Below are 18,123 nucleotides of genomic sequence, written 5' to 3' on the forward strand. Positions count from 1 at the left end.
ATTAAGGACATGTTCGCGCGCAAATGTGGCGCCCGCTATAATCCTTGTCTCCGTGATGAGGATGTAATATTAACTCATACACGCACATACTGTTACAAACTATACACATAATTTTTGTGAGCGCTTTTTCCGTGGCGACTATCCAGTCGTCAGTGGCAGCGTGAGCTAACAGATAAAGCAAACTCGCAAACGGAGGCATTGAAGAACGTCATGAGATAACGTAATTCCCTCCCCCGTAGATTGCTACTTTCTTGAGTTTGTGTGCGTTTGAGACTGTCAATTAAATTACATTATTTCGAAAAATGGGCATGTATAATGCAACGATTCCCTTCACTCGATTCTATTCATATCATCCGCCACGCAAGACGTGACGATAACGTGTGTGGGGCGCCGGCACTGAGGAAGCGCGAGAAGGCGTTTCGTTATTCCGGAGCTGCGTGGGCATATATTCCGAAGTCTGCAATCAAAGCACTGACTGTAGAAGTGCCAGTAACTACGCAAGTAACGCCAGCACATATTGCAAAAGCCAAAGGCTGATGCGCTTCTGTTACGAGCGTTAACCTCTCATCAGTTTAGCAATGTATGTACAATCGCCCAATTTTTTAACCTGAACGCGCGAGCATCGACCGGCCAGTCGATAAAGGACAAAAAAGCAGGTGGGGTGGGGTCCGGTTGCCGGAACAGCCTGGCAGAGGGAAGCTGCATTGGACTGTGCATTGCGCGCACGCGCGTATTCTCGCACACTTCGCCGCTGTACTCCGTTATACGGCGCTTATCGACTGGCCGGTCGATGCTCGCGCGTTCAGGTTAAAAAATTGGGCGATTGTACTTCTAAAACGGTTGACCGGTTTTATGTTAAGTACATTATAACTTTTGAGAAAGTCTTCCTATGGGGACGAGTCGTTACATTGATGGGTATGTATAGGAACTCTGTTTTATTTCTACATTTGTCGCTGATAACTAAACCACATTAGCCGATAAGAGCTGAAATTTGGGTGAGGTTGCGGGACTGCATATTTGACAAAAAAAGAAACACGAGGACAGAGGAAAAGAAGACCAAACAAGACGCGCACGTGCGTGCGCGCGCGCGCATGCGTGTGTGTTTACCCCAACGCTGTAACCCGTCCCAGATTAAATCCATGTGTGCCATTTACGGAGCTATATAGTATCACTAATTCATTGATAAGGTCTGATCATCACGAGGGAAACGAAAAGAGCTGAATGTCTTTTTTACTGTTTGTGATATATGTCGACAACAGCACTTGCGTTAAGGGGGTTTTACTAAAGAGAGAGAGGAAGACATACTTATTCACAGAAAGGCAGCGAGGTCGGCCAGAGCCATAACTTGCTCTGGCCTGCAACTCTACACTCGGGAATAGGGACAGGGTAGTAATGTTTCCAAAAATAGGCCGCTGTTTGGGATCGCACTGCTGATACGATCTGTTGGGAACTCGGCGCTGACGTCCGTGGTTGTACCTGGGTCGCAAGCCCCAAGGGTAGCGTTGGCCTGGCGGCCTGGGGTACAACTGCAAGCATCCGAAGGTCCCGGCAAAGCATGAGTCGACAGGTAACAACGAAACAACTTGTTTATTTTAACATCGCAAAGAGTTGGTGGTCAGGTTTGACCGAAGTAGAGAGACGGGAGAGCACATCGCTCAACAGAAGAAATCGGAGCCCTCCTCTGGCGTCCGGGGGCAGCTGTTTTTATACCCTCGCAGTTGAGGGCAAGAAGGAACCCCTCAAAAGACGAGCACGTGAATGTACAATGGGCTAATGGTGACGCACACTGTCGTAGCGACGCCGTAGCACCATGTCGTGGCGCTGCGCACGATCTCGTAGCACCTGGTCGTGGCGCTGCGCAGCACACTGTCGTGGCGCTGCCGGTCGGACACAATGACTGTAACGAGAAGATGGTCCCTGCTTTGGCATCGCCTGTTTCGGGCACAATGACTGGAACGAGATCCCTGCTTTGGCATCGCCTGTTTCGGGCCCAATAACTGGAATGAGATCCCTGCTTTGGCATCGCCTGTTTCGGGCACAATGACTGGAACGAAATCCCTAGGCGGTCGCATCGCCGCAGACGCGCCTGGAAACACCTGGCGATGAGTGTTGCGGTGACGACGATCGGGCCAAAATGTCCGCCGCCCCGCCGCCGTCGCGCCGGCAAAACCACGTGTCGCAGGCGAAACGCAACAGACCGCCCCGCCGGGGAAAGGAGATCCCGATGGACAGGGGACTGCATCCGCTGTCCGGAGGGATGTCGCTCGATGATGCTCATAACCGAAGTCGGGCGTCCCTTGACGTTTCTTGAGCGCAGCGCACAGAGAAGGCCTCGTTCTCTCGTTCAGGTTCGCACGGGACACTGCAAAGTGACTTCGGGAGAGTTCACATTTTTGTTCTCGTTCCCGGCAAGCGTTAGAACTACGCTGAAAACTCAACCGCTCAGTCAGCAAGCACGGCACAACCCTCACTAAGCCCTGCCAGGCTCTTTCCCCTTTTTATACCACTGCCTAGTTCCTTACAGTAGTCTAGCATCACTCAGAACGCGTCCACAAATTGAAAAATTGCACTAGAAAGCATATCATCACTTTGAAACACTAAACAAAAGCAATATGTTAAAAAAAATCCTGCCTCAGGAAGAAAAACATCAGTAACAAACAATTTTGAGGCTGATTCCTACGTTAGGGGCTTCGACTTAAGCCATCGGCGTTACCGTTGAGACTCCCCTTTTTGTAACGCACCTCAAAGGAATATTGTTGTAAAGCGAGGCTCCAGCGCAGGAGGCGGCCATTTTTGGGAGAGATGGTCTGCAGCCATTGGAGAGGGCAGTGATCTGTCTCAATGATAAACCTCGAGCCGGCTAGATAGCATGACAATTTCTGAACGGCCCACACGAGACATGCACACTCTTTCTCGGTGGCGCTATACGCCTGCTCACGACTGGTCAGCTTACGACTAGCATACAGGACGGGGTGTTCTACTTCTCCATTTTCCCGTTGGCACAGTACAACGCCCATGCCTCGCTCACTAGCATCGCACTGAACAATGAACCCTTTTGTATAGTCTGGCGATCGTAGCACAGGCTGGCTTGTTAGGGCACTCTTTAGGGCGCTAAAAGCTCTTTCCTTTGTCTCGTCCCAGACGACTGTTTGAGGCTCTGTCTTTCTTAGAGCATCCGTCAGGGGAGCCGCGATATCAGAGTACCTAGGGATGTACCTCTGATAGTAGCCGGCGACACCTAAGAACGACCGAATATCGGTCTTTGTGCGCGGTTGCGGAAAGTCTCGCACAGCGGCCACTTTTATTTCAGAGGGGCGGCGACGACCCTGACCAATCACGTGACCGAGGTAGACAACCTCGGCCTGTGCTAAGTGGCACTTAGGAGCCTTTACTGTCAAGCCTGCTTCGCGCAGGCGGGTTAGCACTGCCCGCAAGTGTGTCATATGCTCAGACCAGGATGCGGAGAATATCGCTACGTCGTCTAGATACGGTAAAGCGAATTCTTGCTGTCCCCGCAACACTTTATCCATGAGACTTGAAAAACAGTATGGCGCGTTCTTCAAACCAAAACTCAACACTTTAGGACGGAATGTTCCCATTGGTGAAATGAACGCCGCATACCTACTAGCCTCTTCTGTAAGTGGAACCTGCCAATAACCCCTGACAAGATCTAGGGTGGAAATAAACTGAGCGCTACTAACTTTCTCAAGGCGCTCCTCGATGTTAGGGATCGGATAAATTTGATCCTTAGTGATGGAATTAAGCCTGCGGTAGTCGACGCAAGGACGAGGTTCCTTGCCCGGTACCTCAACTAAAATCAAAGGGGAGGTATAATCACTCTCACCTGCCTCAATAACACCGAGCTGTAGCATTTTCTTTACCTCAGCCTCCATAATATCGCTCTGGCGGGGTGACACCCGATACGCCTTGGATCGTACTGGCTCTGTGGAGGTAAGTTCTATATCATGAGTAAGTACAGAAGTCCTACCAGGCCTCTCAGAGAACAGACCTTGAAACTCTTGTAATAGCTGGTGTAGTTCGGTTTTCTGCTCAGGCGACAGCGGTGCTTTACTGATAAGGTCACTAATGACTTGACCGGTGTCTTCCCTGTTCGTCACTGAGCCTAGTCCCGGAAGCTCGACCGGAAGCTCTTCAGGAACGTTTACCATCATGCACACCACTGCTTCCCTTTGTCTATAAGGTTTGAGCAGATTACAGTGGTAAACTTGCTGTGCTTTCCGCTTTCCTGGCAGACTTACCACGTAGTTAACGTCCGACAGTTTCTGAACAATTCGCGCTGGGCCCTCCCACTGCACGTCTAGTTTGTTGTTTAGCGATGTGCGCAATATCATGACCTCATCGCCAACCTCAAAACGACGGGCCCTGGCTGTCCGATCATAATAAACCTTGGCCCTCTGCTGGGCCTTTGTCATTGCTTCACCTGACAACTCCTGTGCCCTTCTTAAGCGTTCGAGGAGCTTAAGCACGTACTCCACCACGACTGGGTCGTCGCCCCTACCTTCCCATGATTCTCGAAGCATGCGAAGCGGAGATCGAAGCGAGCGACCGTACACCAGTTCAGCTGGCGAAAACCCCGTAGCCGCATGCGGCGCGGTCCTTAAAGCAAACATCACCCCAGGCAGACACAGCTCCCAGTCAGTTCGATGTTCAAAACACAACGCTCTCAACACGCGCTTCATGACGGAGTGGAGCTTCTCAACGGAATTCGACTGTGGGTGGTACACTGAGCTGTGTAGCAGCTTTACCCCACACCTTTCGAGAAAAGTTGTCGTCAAAGCGCTAGTAAACACTGTGCCCTGATCTGATTGGATTTCTGCAGGAAACCCAACTCGCGCAAATATGGACAGTAGTGCATTGACTATCTCAACTGAGCTGAGTTCTTTAAGCGGCACTGCTTCAGGGAACTTTGTCGCTGGGCAGATCACAGTCAAAATGTGTCTGTACCCCGTGGCTGTTACCGGCAGAGGTCCCACAGTATCAATAACGAGCCGTCTAAAAGGCTCCGTAATGATAGGTACCAATTTCAACGGCGCCCTCGATTTGTCCCCTGGTTTGCCCACCCGCTGACAAGTGTCACATGTCCTCACGAAATGGTCTGCGTCCCGAAAACACCCTGGCCAATAGTACTCTTGCAAGAGACGGTCCTTAGTTTTCTGAACTCCTAGGTGTCCGGACCACGAACCCCCATGTGACAAGCGCAACAGATCCTGACGATAGCATTGAGGCACGACCAGCTGATCGAACTCCACTCCTCGGCGGTCTAGATACTTCCGGTACAGGACTCCACCTCTTTCCACAAAACGCGCAGTTTTCCTGGCGATACCTTCTTTGACATTGCAGCGCACGTTTTCCAGGCTGCCATCCTTTTTTTGCTCGGCTATCAAAGCCGTCCGGCTGACTTTTAGCAACCTATCAAGTCCGTCTGACGTAGGCGCGATGAGCAAATCAGTAGATAGCTCTTCTAACTTTCCCGCGTCGGGATTTTCCTCTCCAGTATCTGGCGCCTTCAACGCTACAGACTCAATTTTATTCTGTTCGGGCGTGCTCTGAATATCAGCTTGCTGCGCCTCTGACCCTTTTTCGTTGTTTGATAACGTCGGCCCCGCAACTATCGCCTTTGCAGCGAGCTCCCGAACCTTCGATCTGGTTAAGGCCTGAACACTAGCTTCACCAAACAAAAGCCCCTTCTCGCGCAGGAGGTGATCGGACCTGTTTGAAAATAGGTACGGGTACTGGGGTGGCAGCCTAGATGACACTGCCGCCTCCGTCTCAAGCGCTCCGAAAGGTCCTTCAATAAGCACTTTTGCTACCGGCAGACACACGCTATGAGCTTCCACGGCTTGCTTGATCCACGCGCACTCGCCCGTGAACATATGGGGTTCTACGTAAGACGGGTGAACTACATCCATCGTAGCTGCGGAATCGCGAAGCACTCGGCACTCTTTCCCGTTTACGAGGAGGTCTCGCATGTAAGGCTCAAGAAGCTTCATGTTCTCGTCAGTGCTGCCTATTGAAAAAAACACAACTTTTGGTGTTGTTTCCGGACACTGCGCCGAAAAGTGACCCGGCTTCTGGCACGTATAACAAACGCCCGCTCGCCTCATCTCGAACCGCTTTCTGCGTTCGGCTTCGGCTGCCGTCTCTTTACGTTTGGTCGGATTGCTTTCACTCGCATCCTCACTACGCGTGTCCCCCTTAAATCTCATGGGCGTGAACCTTGGCCTCTCAGACTTGGAGCCAAATTCACCCTTTTGACCGTCCTTAGCTCCGCGAGCTCGACGCGTCACAAACTCCTCGGCTAGCTCAGCGGCTCTAGCCACCGTACTCACGTCTGGCCTATCCAAGACCCAGTATCGCACGTTCTCCGGTAACCGACTATAAAACTGTTCTAGCCCGAAACACTGCAGAACTTTATCGTGGTCACCAAACGCTTTCTCTTCTTTGAGCCACTCCTGCATGTTCGACATAAGCCTATACGCAAACTCTGTATATGACTCACTTTTGCCTTTCTCATTTTCCCGAAACTTCCGACGGAACGCTTCCGCAGACAGCCGGTACTTTTTTAGCAGACTCGATTTTACTTTGTCGAAATCCTCTGCTTCCTCTCTATCCAAGCGAGCGACTACGTCGGCCGCCTCGCCGGGTAACAAAGTGAGCAAGCGCTGTGGCCACGTTTCCCGAGAGAACCCCTGCTTCTCGCACGTTCGCTCAAAGTTAACCAGGAACAAACCAATGTCCTCTCCAAGCTTAAACGGCCGCATCAGGTCAGTCATTTTGAACAATACGCGTTCTCCTGCACCGTGTGCCTGACTTCCATTACGAGCGCGTTCCATTTCTACCTCGAGACGCTTCATTTCCAAAGCGTGTTCGCGCTCTTCTTTTTTCTCTTGTTGCTCTCGCTCTTTCTGTTCTTTACGTTCACGCTCTTCTTTTTCTGTCTCCCTCTCTTCAATAGTCTCAAGGCATTCCGACAGCTCGTCATCCTCAGCCTCTAACTCAAGAATAGCCTTTAGCAGTTCAGGTTTTCTTAGTTTGTCTGAGACATCCAGACCCAACTCTCTTGCAAGCTCCAACAATTTCGGTTTGCGCAACGACTTCAAATCCATGGCTGCTCTGAATGCTGCTTTCTCTACTGCTTACTATTGTCTTGCCGCAAACTAACCCGGCAGCAACGACAACCACAATTACCAGCTCTGTTTCTGACACTAACAAAAAGCCTGGCAAAGCTCAGAAGAAGAAAGTCCCGCACTCACCAAACCTCGCAGGCAGGAATTCCGCGCAGTCGTTCCGCTGCAGGCAACCAGTCGTCACACAGGGCTCGTTGCACTGCTCCCGGATCGTCGTTGAGCTGCTCAGCATACTGTCAACTGCATCTCTTTGCTGCTGGCCTCCGTTGTCGCGATCTCGCCGCTGGCAGACCGTTGTTTGAAGTCGTAGGCGATCTCACCGCTGGCAACCAGATGTTTGGGATCGCACTGCTGATACGATCTGTTGGGAACTCGGCGCTGACGTCCGTGGTTGTACCTGGGTCGCAAGCCCCAAGGGTAGCGTTGGCCTGGCGGCCTGGGGTACAACTGCAAGCATCCGAAGGTCCCGGCAAAGCATGAGTCGACAGGTAACAACGAAACAACTTGTTTATTTTAACATCGCAAAGAGTTGGTGGTCAGGTTTGACCGAAGTAGAGAGACGGGAGAGCACATCGCTCAACAGAAGAAATCGGAGCCCTCCTCTGGCGTCCGGGGGCAGCTGTTTTTATACCCTCGCAGTTGAGGGCAAGAAGGAACCCCTCAAAAGACGAGCACGTGAATGTACAATGGGCTAATGGTGACGCACACTGTCGTAGCGACGCCGTAGCACCATGTCGTGGCGCTGCGCACGATCTCGTAGCACCTGGTCGTGGCGCTGCGCAGCACACTGTCGTGGCGCTGCCGGTCGGACACAATGACTGTAACGAGAAGATGGTCCCTGCTTTGGCATCGCCTGTTTCGGGCACAATGACTGGAACGAGATCCCTGCTTTGGCATCGCCTGTTTCGGGCCCAATAACTGGAATGAGATCCCTGCTTTGGCATCGCCTGTTTCGGGCACAATGACTGGAACGAAATCCCTAGGCGGTCGCATCGCCGCAGACGCGCCTGGAAACACCTGGCGATGAGTGTTGCGGTGACGACGATCGGGCCAAAATGTCCGCCGCCCCGCTGCCGTCGCGCCGGCAAAACCACGTGTCGCAGGCGAAACGCAACACCGCTTTCGTAAGCTCCCAGTTTAAGGTCTCAAAATCAAAATTAGAAAGGGGGTTTTACGTGCCAAAACCACGATATGATTATGAGTCACGCCGTCACGCCGAATTTCACTCCGGACGACCTAGGGTTCTTTAACGTGCACCTAAATCTAAGTGCGCGGGTGTTTTCGCATTTTGCCACCATGGAAATGCGGTCGCCATGGCCGGGATTCGATTCCGCGACCTCGCGCTTAGCAGCCCAACACCATAGCCACTAACAACAGCGTGTATTTTGGTGCCAGAAGCAACGGTAGTGGGCGTACAGGGGGCATAAAAGCGTTGCAGTCTACTGAGCTTGTTCCATCACGTGCCACAGTGCATACTTGTCAGTAGGCCTTGGTCACCCTGCGGCGTGCACACGCATAACCGTCTGCATAAATAAGTAAATAAATTTCCATCTATTTCAACAACCTGGCAGCGTTGTGATATTTCAACGTTTTCGTAAAATTCGGGCGCCGATTTCACGAGTTTTTCGTTCGCAAGTGCTTTTGCCATTGGCCATTCGTCTTGCCATATAATTTGTCGAGCATCAGGATTCGCTGTAAACTGCTGTGAAGCGCGAGCGTGAGAGGTGTTTTTCTGTGAATGCGGGCGCCGTTCTGTTTCGCGAAAGGGCGCAGCTTCAGTGCGACACGTCCGTGCCGCGCGCGAGTGAATGTCGTTCTCGTGCAGGTTGGGCGAGCACGTGACGCGGTGTCCCGCGCGAGAGTACCGCTGCGACCAGTGCCCCAAGGTGTTCAGCTGGAAGAGCAACCTGATCCGGCACCAAGCGGCGCACGACGCATCGCGGCGATACGTGTGCGACGCCTGCCGCAAGGTGTTCACCGATCCGTCGAACCTCCAGAGGCACGTCCGCTCCCAGCACCTGGGCGCCCGGTCGCACGCGTGCACCGAGTGCGGCAAGACGTTCGCCACCTCGTCGGGCCTCAAGCAGCACACGCACATCCACAGCAGCGTTAAGCCGTTCCGCTGCGAGGTGTGCCTGAAGGCGTACACGCAGTTCTCCAACCTGTGCCGCCACAAGCGCATGCATGCCACCTGCCGCATGCAGATCAAGTGCCACCGCTGCGGCCAGGGCTTCGCCACGGTCACCTCGCTGTCCAAGCACAAGCGCTTCTGCGCCTCGTCGCCCGCCGGTGGCCGCGCGCCGCCCGAGCCCATGAGCGCCGCGCCGCTGCAGCTGCTCTTCCCGCTGCTGCACCACCGCGCCCCGCAGCCCCCGTCGCCCAGCAGGCGCTCCTCGGGGTCCGAGGAGGAGCCCAGCAGCAGCAGCCTCGAGAGCGACGTCGAGCCCTTCAGCTCGGACTCGGAGCCCATGGACCAGCGCGCGTCGCCCAAGCAGGGCGCCGTCTGCCCGGAGCCCGGCGCACTGTGCGCCCAGCAGCCCGCCGGCTCGTACCCGGCCGCCGCCGAGGCGCCCTGCGACCTGTCGCACAAGGCGCGCCTGCTGCACGAGCCGGGCGCCGACGAGCCGCTCGACCTGCGCACGCGGCGGCCCGCGGCGGCCGCAGCGGCGGCGGCGGCGGCGCTGCCCGCCGAGCCGCCCCAGCCCATGGCGCACCCGCGGCCCATCCCGCCGACGCTGTTCTTCGACTCGCTGTACCGGCACGCCGACAAGCTGCCTTTCCCGGCGTTCGCGCCGCGCTTCTCCTTCCTCAGCCCGCTGCTGGGCGCCTCGCTGGAGCTGATGCGAGCCGCGCCGCCACCGCCGCGGCTGCCGCCGGCCGCCAAGGCTGGCGCCGACGGGGCAGCGCGACCCAAGGAGCGCTACTCGTGCAAGTTCTGCGGCAAGGTGTTTCCCCGCTCGGCCAACCTGACGCGCCACCTGCGCACGCACACGGGCGAGCAGCCGTACAAGTGCAAGTACTGCGAACGCTCCTTCAGCATATCGTCCAACCTGCAGCGGCACGTGCGCAACATCCACAACAAGGAGAAGCCGTTCAAGTGTCCGCTCTGCGAGCGCTGCTTCGGCCAGCAGACCAACCTGGACAGGCACCTGAAGAAGCACGAGGCCGACGGCGCGCCCCAGCCCGGCGGAGGGGACCGGTCGCCGCGCCGCGACGAGCCCTACTTCGACGAGATCCGCAGCTTCATGGGCAAGGTAACGCAGCAGCAGCACCAACAGCGGCCCTCGACGCCGGCGTCGCCCGACTCATCGCAGCCGAGCGCGTGCAACTCGCCCGACGGCCGACACTCGCCCACCTGGCCCCCCACCTCGCCCAGCGTTGTGTCCAGCGAAGACCAGCCCGGCGCACCGGTGCCGTGATCGGGTCCCGCTGGCACAGCCGCCGGTAAACGCTAGTCAGGACTTGGTTCAGAATAATATATCTCTCTTCCACGGCGGTGACGCCGCGTGCACCGAACTGCTGCGATGCGCGACCGCCTGTGTTCGTCGTCACGTCCGTGGCTCGTCTCAACCCCAAAGACAATCCCTTTTTAACTGGGCCTCCGCCGAGCGCGCGGAAGACTGCCCCCCGCGGACTATCGCGAGCCGACGCGGCCTCTCGGACTTGCTAAGTCGGTCTTCGTGTGTTTTAATTTAAGTGGCGATCGTGCGCGAGCATCGAGCCGTGCGCGACGAGTTCCTCGAAGGTCTGTTCCGTGCTAAGGAAGAAGGAGTGGCACCGGCCAAGGGCAGATCGGTATCTGCAGGCACCTGTTCTCGCTACATCACCTTTGCTGGCTCACTGGACGCGCAGTAATCGCGCGGCCCGCCCTGTTGCTGAGCCAGCGCTAGTTGAGAACGATCTGGAGCCATTAAAGAGCAGGCTACACCAAGGAGTGCTCTCGATCCTCAATGAAAGGTGCAGTTAGCGGTGGCCTCACTGCCTACACGGCAGTGACGCCGAAGTGCGCTCGATGTGCGTGACCAAAGAAGTCACCGTGTTCTCTCTTTTCTTTTCATGCTCAGCAATCACTTTTCATAGTTGTAATTAAAGATAAGGTATGATAAATATTGTTTTGGAAAACTCGATTGTCTGCCTGAAATTTGTGTCGGCCATTCGCGCCACTTTGCATGTTCTTCAAGGTAAAATAGAGCCAGACATTGCTTGTCCTCATAGAACAAGTCTCCATGGCGATGGGGTACAGAGCATGTTGTAGCACGCTTATAAGGAAACAGCCAGTGAGATATGTGAAGACAATGCTGTAGTAATATGTACAAATATATGAAGCTCGCGATCTTAACAGCCCTTAACGTGAAAGAGAATCATTTAGTAGAGAGAAAATTCTCACACTTCTGCTCTAAGTATATATGCCCATAGCTGTAGTCAAACAAGTGCAACAAATACTGGACTTCTGAACCGGAAAATAGAAAGCGCGTCGTTTCTCCACTAACGTCATACAGGGAAGACATCACTATCGTCCACAAATCAGTGGGTAAAACTGCGCTGAAGTTTCAGAGAACGAAGTTCCTTAAAGACTAAACATCAAGACGCATGCCCCAGCTTCACAAGATATCCAATCGGTGCCTGCAGCACTGAGGGCGTAACTCTCCCCTAGACGACTACAGGTGCGTAAGGATGACTGGGAGTGGATAGCTTGGAAGCGCCTGCTCCCGCCTCTCCCACTTTACTCGAACTGGGGGAAAATGATGATGATAATAAAAATGTATTTATCAAGGGATGGCTCGACGGCCTATTAAAAGGTGAAAATAAAGAACCATGTCTCACCAAACACGGTAGTGTAATACTTATCGAAGTAGTCGTACGAGAGACCAAAGTACTCCACAATAATAAATACAAAACTGAAACGAAGAGGAACAGGTTTGAATAAAGCCAGATAAACAAAAAGAATGGAAATCACTGATTTCTGTAAGTGGTGCACCCGTACAGGGGGGGGGGGTAGTCTATAACAGGAGCCACGCAGCCCCACTCAGTCTCCTCCTCTTCGCTGGTACAGCTCCAGCCAATGAGCGGCGGTCGTAACGGGTGCACAGTTCAGCAGGTGGACCCTCACAACACAACCCCCCCCCCCTCCCCACCCTAAGCTTCATCAAGGACGACGAAGACACCAATAACGTGAGTATCGCTTAGTTCTGACTGGGTGATGTTGCCGATATTCTATCCGCATTGCTGTCAGAATGCTAAAGGTGCCTGCTTGTGTCCTGAGCATTTGAAGGCATAACCCCTGAGGCATAGCTGAAGTTTGCCAGTCAGTCACAGACTACTCTGGGGCCATATACAGAGTTCGAAAAAGTTCTAGTTCCGGTAGGATGTCAATGAAAATGCCCCTCGAACCCTGTACTGTTCGTCTAGATTTCTGGGAAGTTTAGCCAAGATGGTCGCAGTCGTTCCGGCTGGCGCCGCAACTACCAGAAAGAAAGACATATTTGTCGCATGATAAATGTCGCAATAGAAAGCTGTAGGTCGAAGGTGATGAATTCAAAAACCGGAAGCATGCGTTTCGTTTGAGACAGAATGGGCAAGTGAAAGCAAAGTCACATAGAACCTTGAGTGTCCTTAGCGCTTAAGAAAAATGCTGTGCACAGTGGAATACGACAGGAGTTTTTCGCTAGTGAAGAACTGACGAACACGGCAAGCCACCCATGATTTCTCAAGGCAAGATATATACAGGGTGTTCAAAGTTATACTTTCCGGGTTTTAAAGAAATGCGAAGAGGAGTACAGAGAAGGCATTTGTCTAGCTAGGTTATGCGGCCAGGCAGTCGCAAACTGTCAGTCTAATTGTCGTCGTAATGTCAGTATTTAATTAAATTCGATAATTAACTTCTTATTTACTGCAGTCAACATGTATGTTTATATTGAAAACTCAGAGGCGGTGCGATTTGGTGACTATTTCATTTTGTACAATTTTCGTAACGCGCCTGTGTCCTGAGATACGCACGTCTGGAATTTCAGCCCAAGGCGTCTAATTACGCATGCGAGGCCCCTCCCTAGTGTGACGCAGCTGTTGCGTATGGCGCTCCGTCTGAAAAGAATGTGGGGTGATAGGCGACGGTGATTACTTTTCGTTCTAGGCCAGCGTTTCCGTTCTTTTCAAGCGAAACCGAAGAATGACTGTGCGGGCGACGTGAGACGAGCCCTGTTTCTTTGGGCAATTGCTCGTAGAGTGGCGGACAAGGCGCCGTGCCGCTTAAGACTTCTTATTGATATAATCTCGATTGGGTGAGGTGGACCAAACGTGTGGACACCTGGATGGAACCCTCAAGAACCCGCGCCGTATCCTGACATTCCGGGAGGAGACCACGTGGAAGGAATCGGCTGCTCACGAACTCGAACTCACGAACTCCGATGGATGCCACTCTCACCTGAGTCTCGAGCAGTCTCTCTGACACGTGAGCCAGCCCAGCCTTAAATCACCACTGGCGGCCCCGTTGTCATTGCCGTCTTCCGGAGCCTGCGTAGTTGTGCTTTTCGCCGTCCACCCTTTCGTGTCAGCTTGTGGAAAGCGGGGGGGGGGGGGGGGGGCGCCTTGTTGCCTTTTTTGGTTTGTCCTGCACCCTTTCGTGTCAGCTCGGAGAGCGTGTCGTCGATTCGGAGAAGAGGGCAATCATGTCGACGTGGGGAAGCCTGCCTGAACGCCTCTCAGCCCCGACAGGTCGATCATAACAGTATGCACTCGGGTGCAGTGATACTGCTCTGCTTTTTTATATATAATAATGGAAGCTTTGCTTGCAGAATGATTGAAATTAATGCCATCTCACAGCATAAAGTGACAGCGTCAGCTGCCATACAGCTCATTATTAAGCACTAAAGTATCGGTTTACATGCGTAAAGAGAATTTACGACACTGCATTGTCAGCGCTTAGGAAACGCGGGTTAATGGCCCGTATTCTCTATGTCACCTATATAAACTTAGAACGCATCTACCAGTACTCATGACAGAGTTCTCATGAAATTATGTCAACGTAGTCAAATTCATATTTATTTAGTTACACACAGCTCCGATTCCGACATTACTTCGACAGAAGATTGAATAAAAGAACAACAACAAAAAACAAGTACAGTGTAAATTCATGGCCTATACATAGAAACAAAACATAGAAACATTTTAGAAATTTGCTTCAAATATACCTTCGCTTACACAATATTAGTTTCGAGTGATATGAAATCTTTCTCAATTTAAATTACGACAATCGCCAAGAAACCAACAGTTTAAAAAATGTTCGAAATGCTTGCCTTCCGCCGCAACGCCCCACATGAATCACTCTCGCGTCGAGTCGACAACTCTGCGCAGCATTTCCGTGTCAGTGCTTCTACAGGGCATAACTATTCTCATCTTCATGCCGTTGACATCGATGGGCTCAACTGCGTAAGCGCGATCTTTCACGTAGCCCCACAAAAATAAGTCCAGTGGAGAGAGACCGGGGGATCTTGGCGGCCAAAACATTTCTCCTTCGCGCCCAATCCACTGCCGTGGAAAGTTACAGTTTAACCAGTTAATTACAGTTAACCAGGAGAAATTTGGTGGGTCCCCGTGATGCTGCAACCGAACTAGCCGCAGTTAGTTGTGAGGGAGACTCCAGCCAAATTTATCGATGACACCAGCAAGAATTTCGTGGGCATAATTATTTCCATCGAGGTTCCCTTCGAAGAAGCGAGGGCCAACGATTCTGTCCCCAAGTATGCCACACCATACACTTAGACCCCAGCGAATGGGGTGGTTGTATTGCCGCAGCCAATGAGGATTTCCTTGCTACCAGTAGTGAGCATTTTGAATGTTCTCTGCCGTTCCTGCAAAACCGAGCCTCATCCATCCAAGTCGCTCTTTGTACGAAATCCTTATTTTGGTCAATTTCTATTACGGCCCAATTACAAAAGTCAGCCCGTTTTTCAATGTCTGCCTTACTTAGGTCCTGATGAAGACTCACATGGTATGGGTGAAATTCGTGCTTCGTTAGAACGTTGTACACTGTCCCCACGCTTTTCCCGCATTGTTTAGAAATATCTATGATCCTTGCATTTGGAATTGCATGCACTCAGGTAAGGACGTCAATTTCAAAGTCCGCATCAATGATGATCTTCTTGAGCTGTCCTTTTTGGTGAACTGAGCCTGTTGTGCAAAAACGTTTGAACATGCTACCAAATGTTGCTTTGGTGGGAACTCGCCGATCCGGATGGCGAGACGCGTATAGACTCATTGCTAATGAGGCATTTCCGTTCATATCCGCCATTGATAGCACTAAATCATTTTTTTTCTGCCGTATAAAGGTACGTCCTCACTTGCGGACATAAGCGCGCCCAAGGTGGCGGGATTAAAAACGCGCGCCGCGAAAGGCGCTTTCGCGGCAAGAATTCTCTAGAGCAGCAGCTTGGGCTTGTCGGTTTTCCATGCTGGTGTTGACAGCGCAAAACGTAGACGGGACACGCGACGAGAAGACGACACCACAAGCGCTGCCAAAGTAAGCGCGCAGCCTTGCGCGCGCTTATTTCCGCAAGTGGAGGCGTACCTTAATAGTATACCTCGACCCAGACGAAGCAGCCATTTCTCAACGCTGAAGGTCCCAACGCAGGGCTTGCTTCTTCCAACGGCCCAGCTTAGTAGAGGCAATCAGTGGCAAAGACACAGAATGGAAGCTCAGGGGTTCACTCGATGCGCTTGCAAGGCGATGCCTGATCTGTTCGGCACTTTGGCAAAACCGCGAAGAATTAAAAAAAAATCGTCAGGCATATATCAATGAAGTGCACTACTCACGTCAGTTCATAGTCGTCCTATTTCACAGCAGTTTTTGAGGCGTAGGCCCCCAAGGCAGGGCTCTCAAATCACACACTTCGGACAAATACAGCGTCCCTGGAATAGCACTGGCAACTAAGGTGCTGCCCGGCAGCTGTCACTTTTGTTTCATGCTTAGCGCTTGCATGACTTTGAGCCCCTGAAATGCAAAAAAAAAACTATACTGAGTATCGTAATCCTGCAGTTGATTGTTTCTACAGTACGTGTACGGTGGCACCGCGCTTTTTCGCCAACACTGCAAGTCATTGCTTCAAAACAAGAGCTCTGCCAAGCCGCCACGCAAAGTCATCCTTCGGTCTCGTTGGCCACGAATGAAAACGGTGGCCGAGAACGAAAAGTAATCAACCTTCGCCCGTCACCCCGCATTCTTGTCAGACAGAGCGCAATACGCAATAGCTGCGTCACGCTAGGGAGGGGCCTCATAGCGGCTGCCGCCGTCTCGCATGCGTGGACGGCTTGGGATGAAATTTCAGACGTGCATATCTCAGGACACAGGCGCGTTACTAAAATTGTACAAAATGGAATAGACACCGAATCTCACCACCTCTGAGTTTTCAGTATAAACATGCATGCTAACTGCAGTAAATAAAAAGTTAATAATCGATTTTAATTAAATACTGACATTACGACGACAATAATCTTGACAGTTTGCGACCGCCTGGCTGCATAACCTGGGTAGACAAATGGCTTCTGTGCACTCCTCTTCGGATTTTTTTTTTTTTTTAGCCCAGAAAGTCTAACTTTGAACACCCTGTAGAAGTGGTCCTGAAGCCCTCCTGCATTCGATTTTCCAGCACGAAAAGAAGAAAAAAAAAAGGGGGGGGGGAGAGATTAGAGCAGCAGTTTACGTGGTATCTCTGTTGTGTTTGGCCTAAACTATAAGTCGTGTGAAACTACAGATGCAAAGCTGAAGATCTACAGGCATCGGTGCAGTGCTGAGCAATGTACCTTCAAGAAGAGAATTTTTTTTACTAATAACAAATGTGGGAAGATCTTCTCACACATATATTGCGCCGGTTTCATAGAAACATTGGTAAACGTCGAGTATAGCAAGCAGCAGCCGAACTGCTGCCACCCAGGATATATGCCCGGCAATGGGCGGTCATTGCTCGTCACCCACATCAAGTATATATCGAAGGATCCAGTGAAGAAAAACCAGCGCCAGGGTTCATAATGGTAAAATAATGGCAAAAGTGGCAAAATGGCAAAATAATAATTCGTTTACAACAATTTTTACCCTTCTACCATTGAATCGGCGATATTCTAAATTAAAAGAAACAAAAGAAAAAAAGGAAGTTCGCAAAGTTGATCAACGTTCTGATTTTCACTAGCCTAATACTATTCCAAAACTAATGTACCAAATGAGCGACATTTCTTGCCCGGTTGTTTAATTATTATTTTTGTTAGCAAACCATCAGCGATAAGTTCTTGGGAAATTGAAGTGAAGTAATCCAATGCAACATATAATCTCATGCAATATTTATGCACGTACTGCCCAGTTAACAACTTTAATGTTTTTCAGTGCGTAATAACTACACCATTCAGAAGCTACGCTGAAATGCACGCAGCAGTTTATGCGAATGCACACTATGAGACGTCGATGCAGTGATGTCATAAAAAGGAAAGGGATTTTTGTCCAGGTGAGAAGTATGCTTCGATCCTGCGTCTGTGGCCCAATAGACACCGGCGCACGCACGTGTTCCCTAACGTGCCACACGACCTGATGCACGCACCAATCGTCTCAAGAAGTTATCTGGCATTGGCACGCAAGGGAATTATGCGTGCAGTTGCGGCCTAATGGTTAGATCTTCGCGCTGCTGCGCTGGGAGGCCGAGGCTTCACCCCACAGTCGGACACGTAATTGTTTCGAAGCGAAGCTTTCTTGGCAAACCCTGTCGGAATTCGCTCACCGCGGTTGTTGGTGTAGCTGCATGCTGCCTTGGCAAATAGTAGTTCGACAAAGGACAGCAGAGCATATACCGAGTCGCCTTCTACGTTCGATCATCTGCACTCTACCCCTGCCCCACATGTGCCAGTGACCTGCTATGTTCCCTAGGGAATTAAACAATGAAAGAACAAACGCAATCTAAATATCCTCATTGCAATAGATTTATGCACACAAACGCAT

General features: G+C 51.7%; 1 protein-coding gene across 1 annotated transcript in view; it reads left to right on the forward strand.

Annotated features, from left to right (window-relative positions):
- Positions 1 to 11,270, forward strand: part of LOC142575214 (uncharacterized) — a 234,826-nt gene extending 223,556 nt beyond the window's left edge. The window contains exon 6 of the mRNA XM_075684351.1: positions 8,974 to 11,270. Coding sequence (XP_075540466.1) covers positions 8,974 to 10,567 — 1,594 coding nt within the window. The 3' untranslated portion in view covers positions 10,568 to 11,270. The remainder of the gene's footprint in view (positions 1 to 8,973) is intronic.
- The last annotated feature ends 6,853 nt before the right edge of the window (positions 11,271 to 18,123 follow it).

The sequence above is a fragment of the Dermacentor variabilis genome, chromosome 3 (assembly GCF_050947875.1).
Source record: "Dermacentor variabilis isolate Ectoservices chromosome 3, ASM5094787v1, whole genome shotgun sequence".
In the NCBI taxonomy this organism is placed as follows: domain Eukaryota; kingdom Metazoa; phylum Arthropoda; class Arachnida; order Ixodida; family Ixodidae; genus Dermacentor; species Dermacentor variabilis.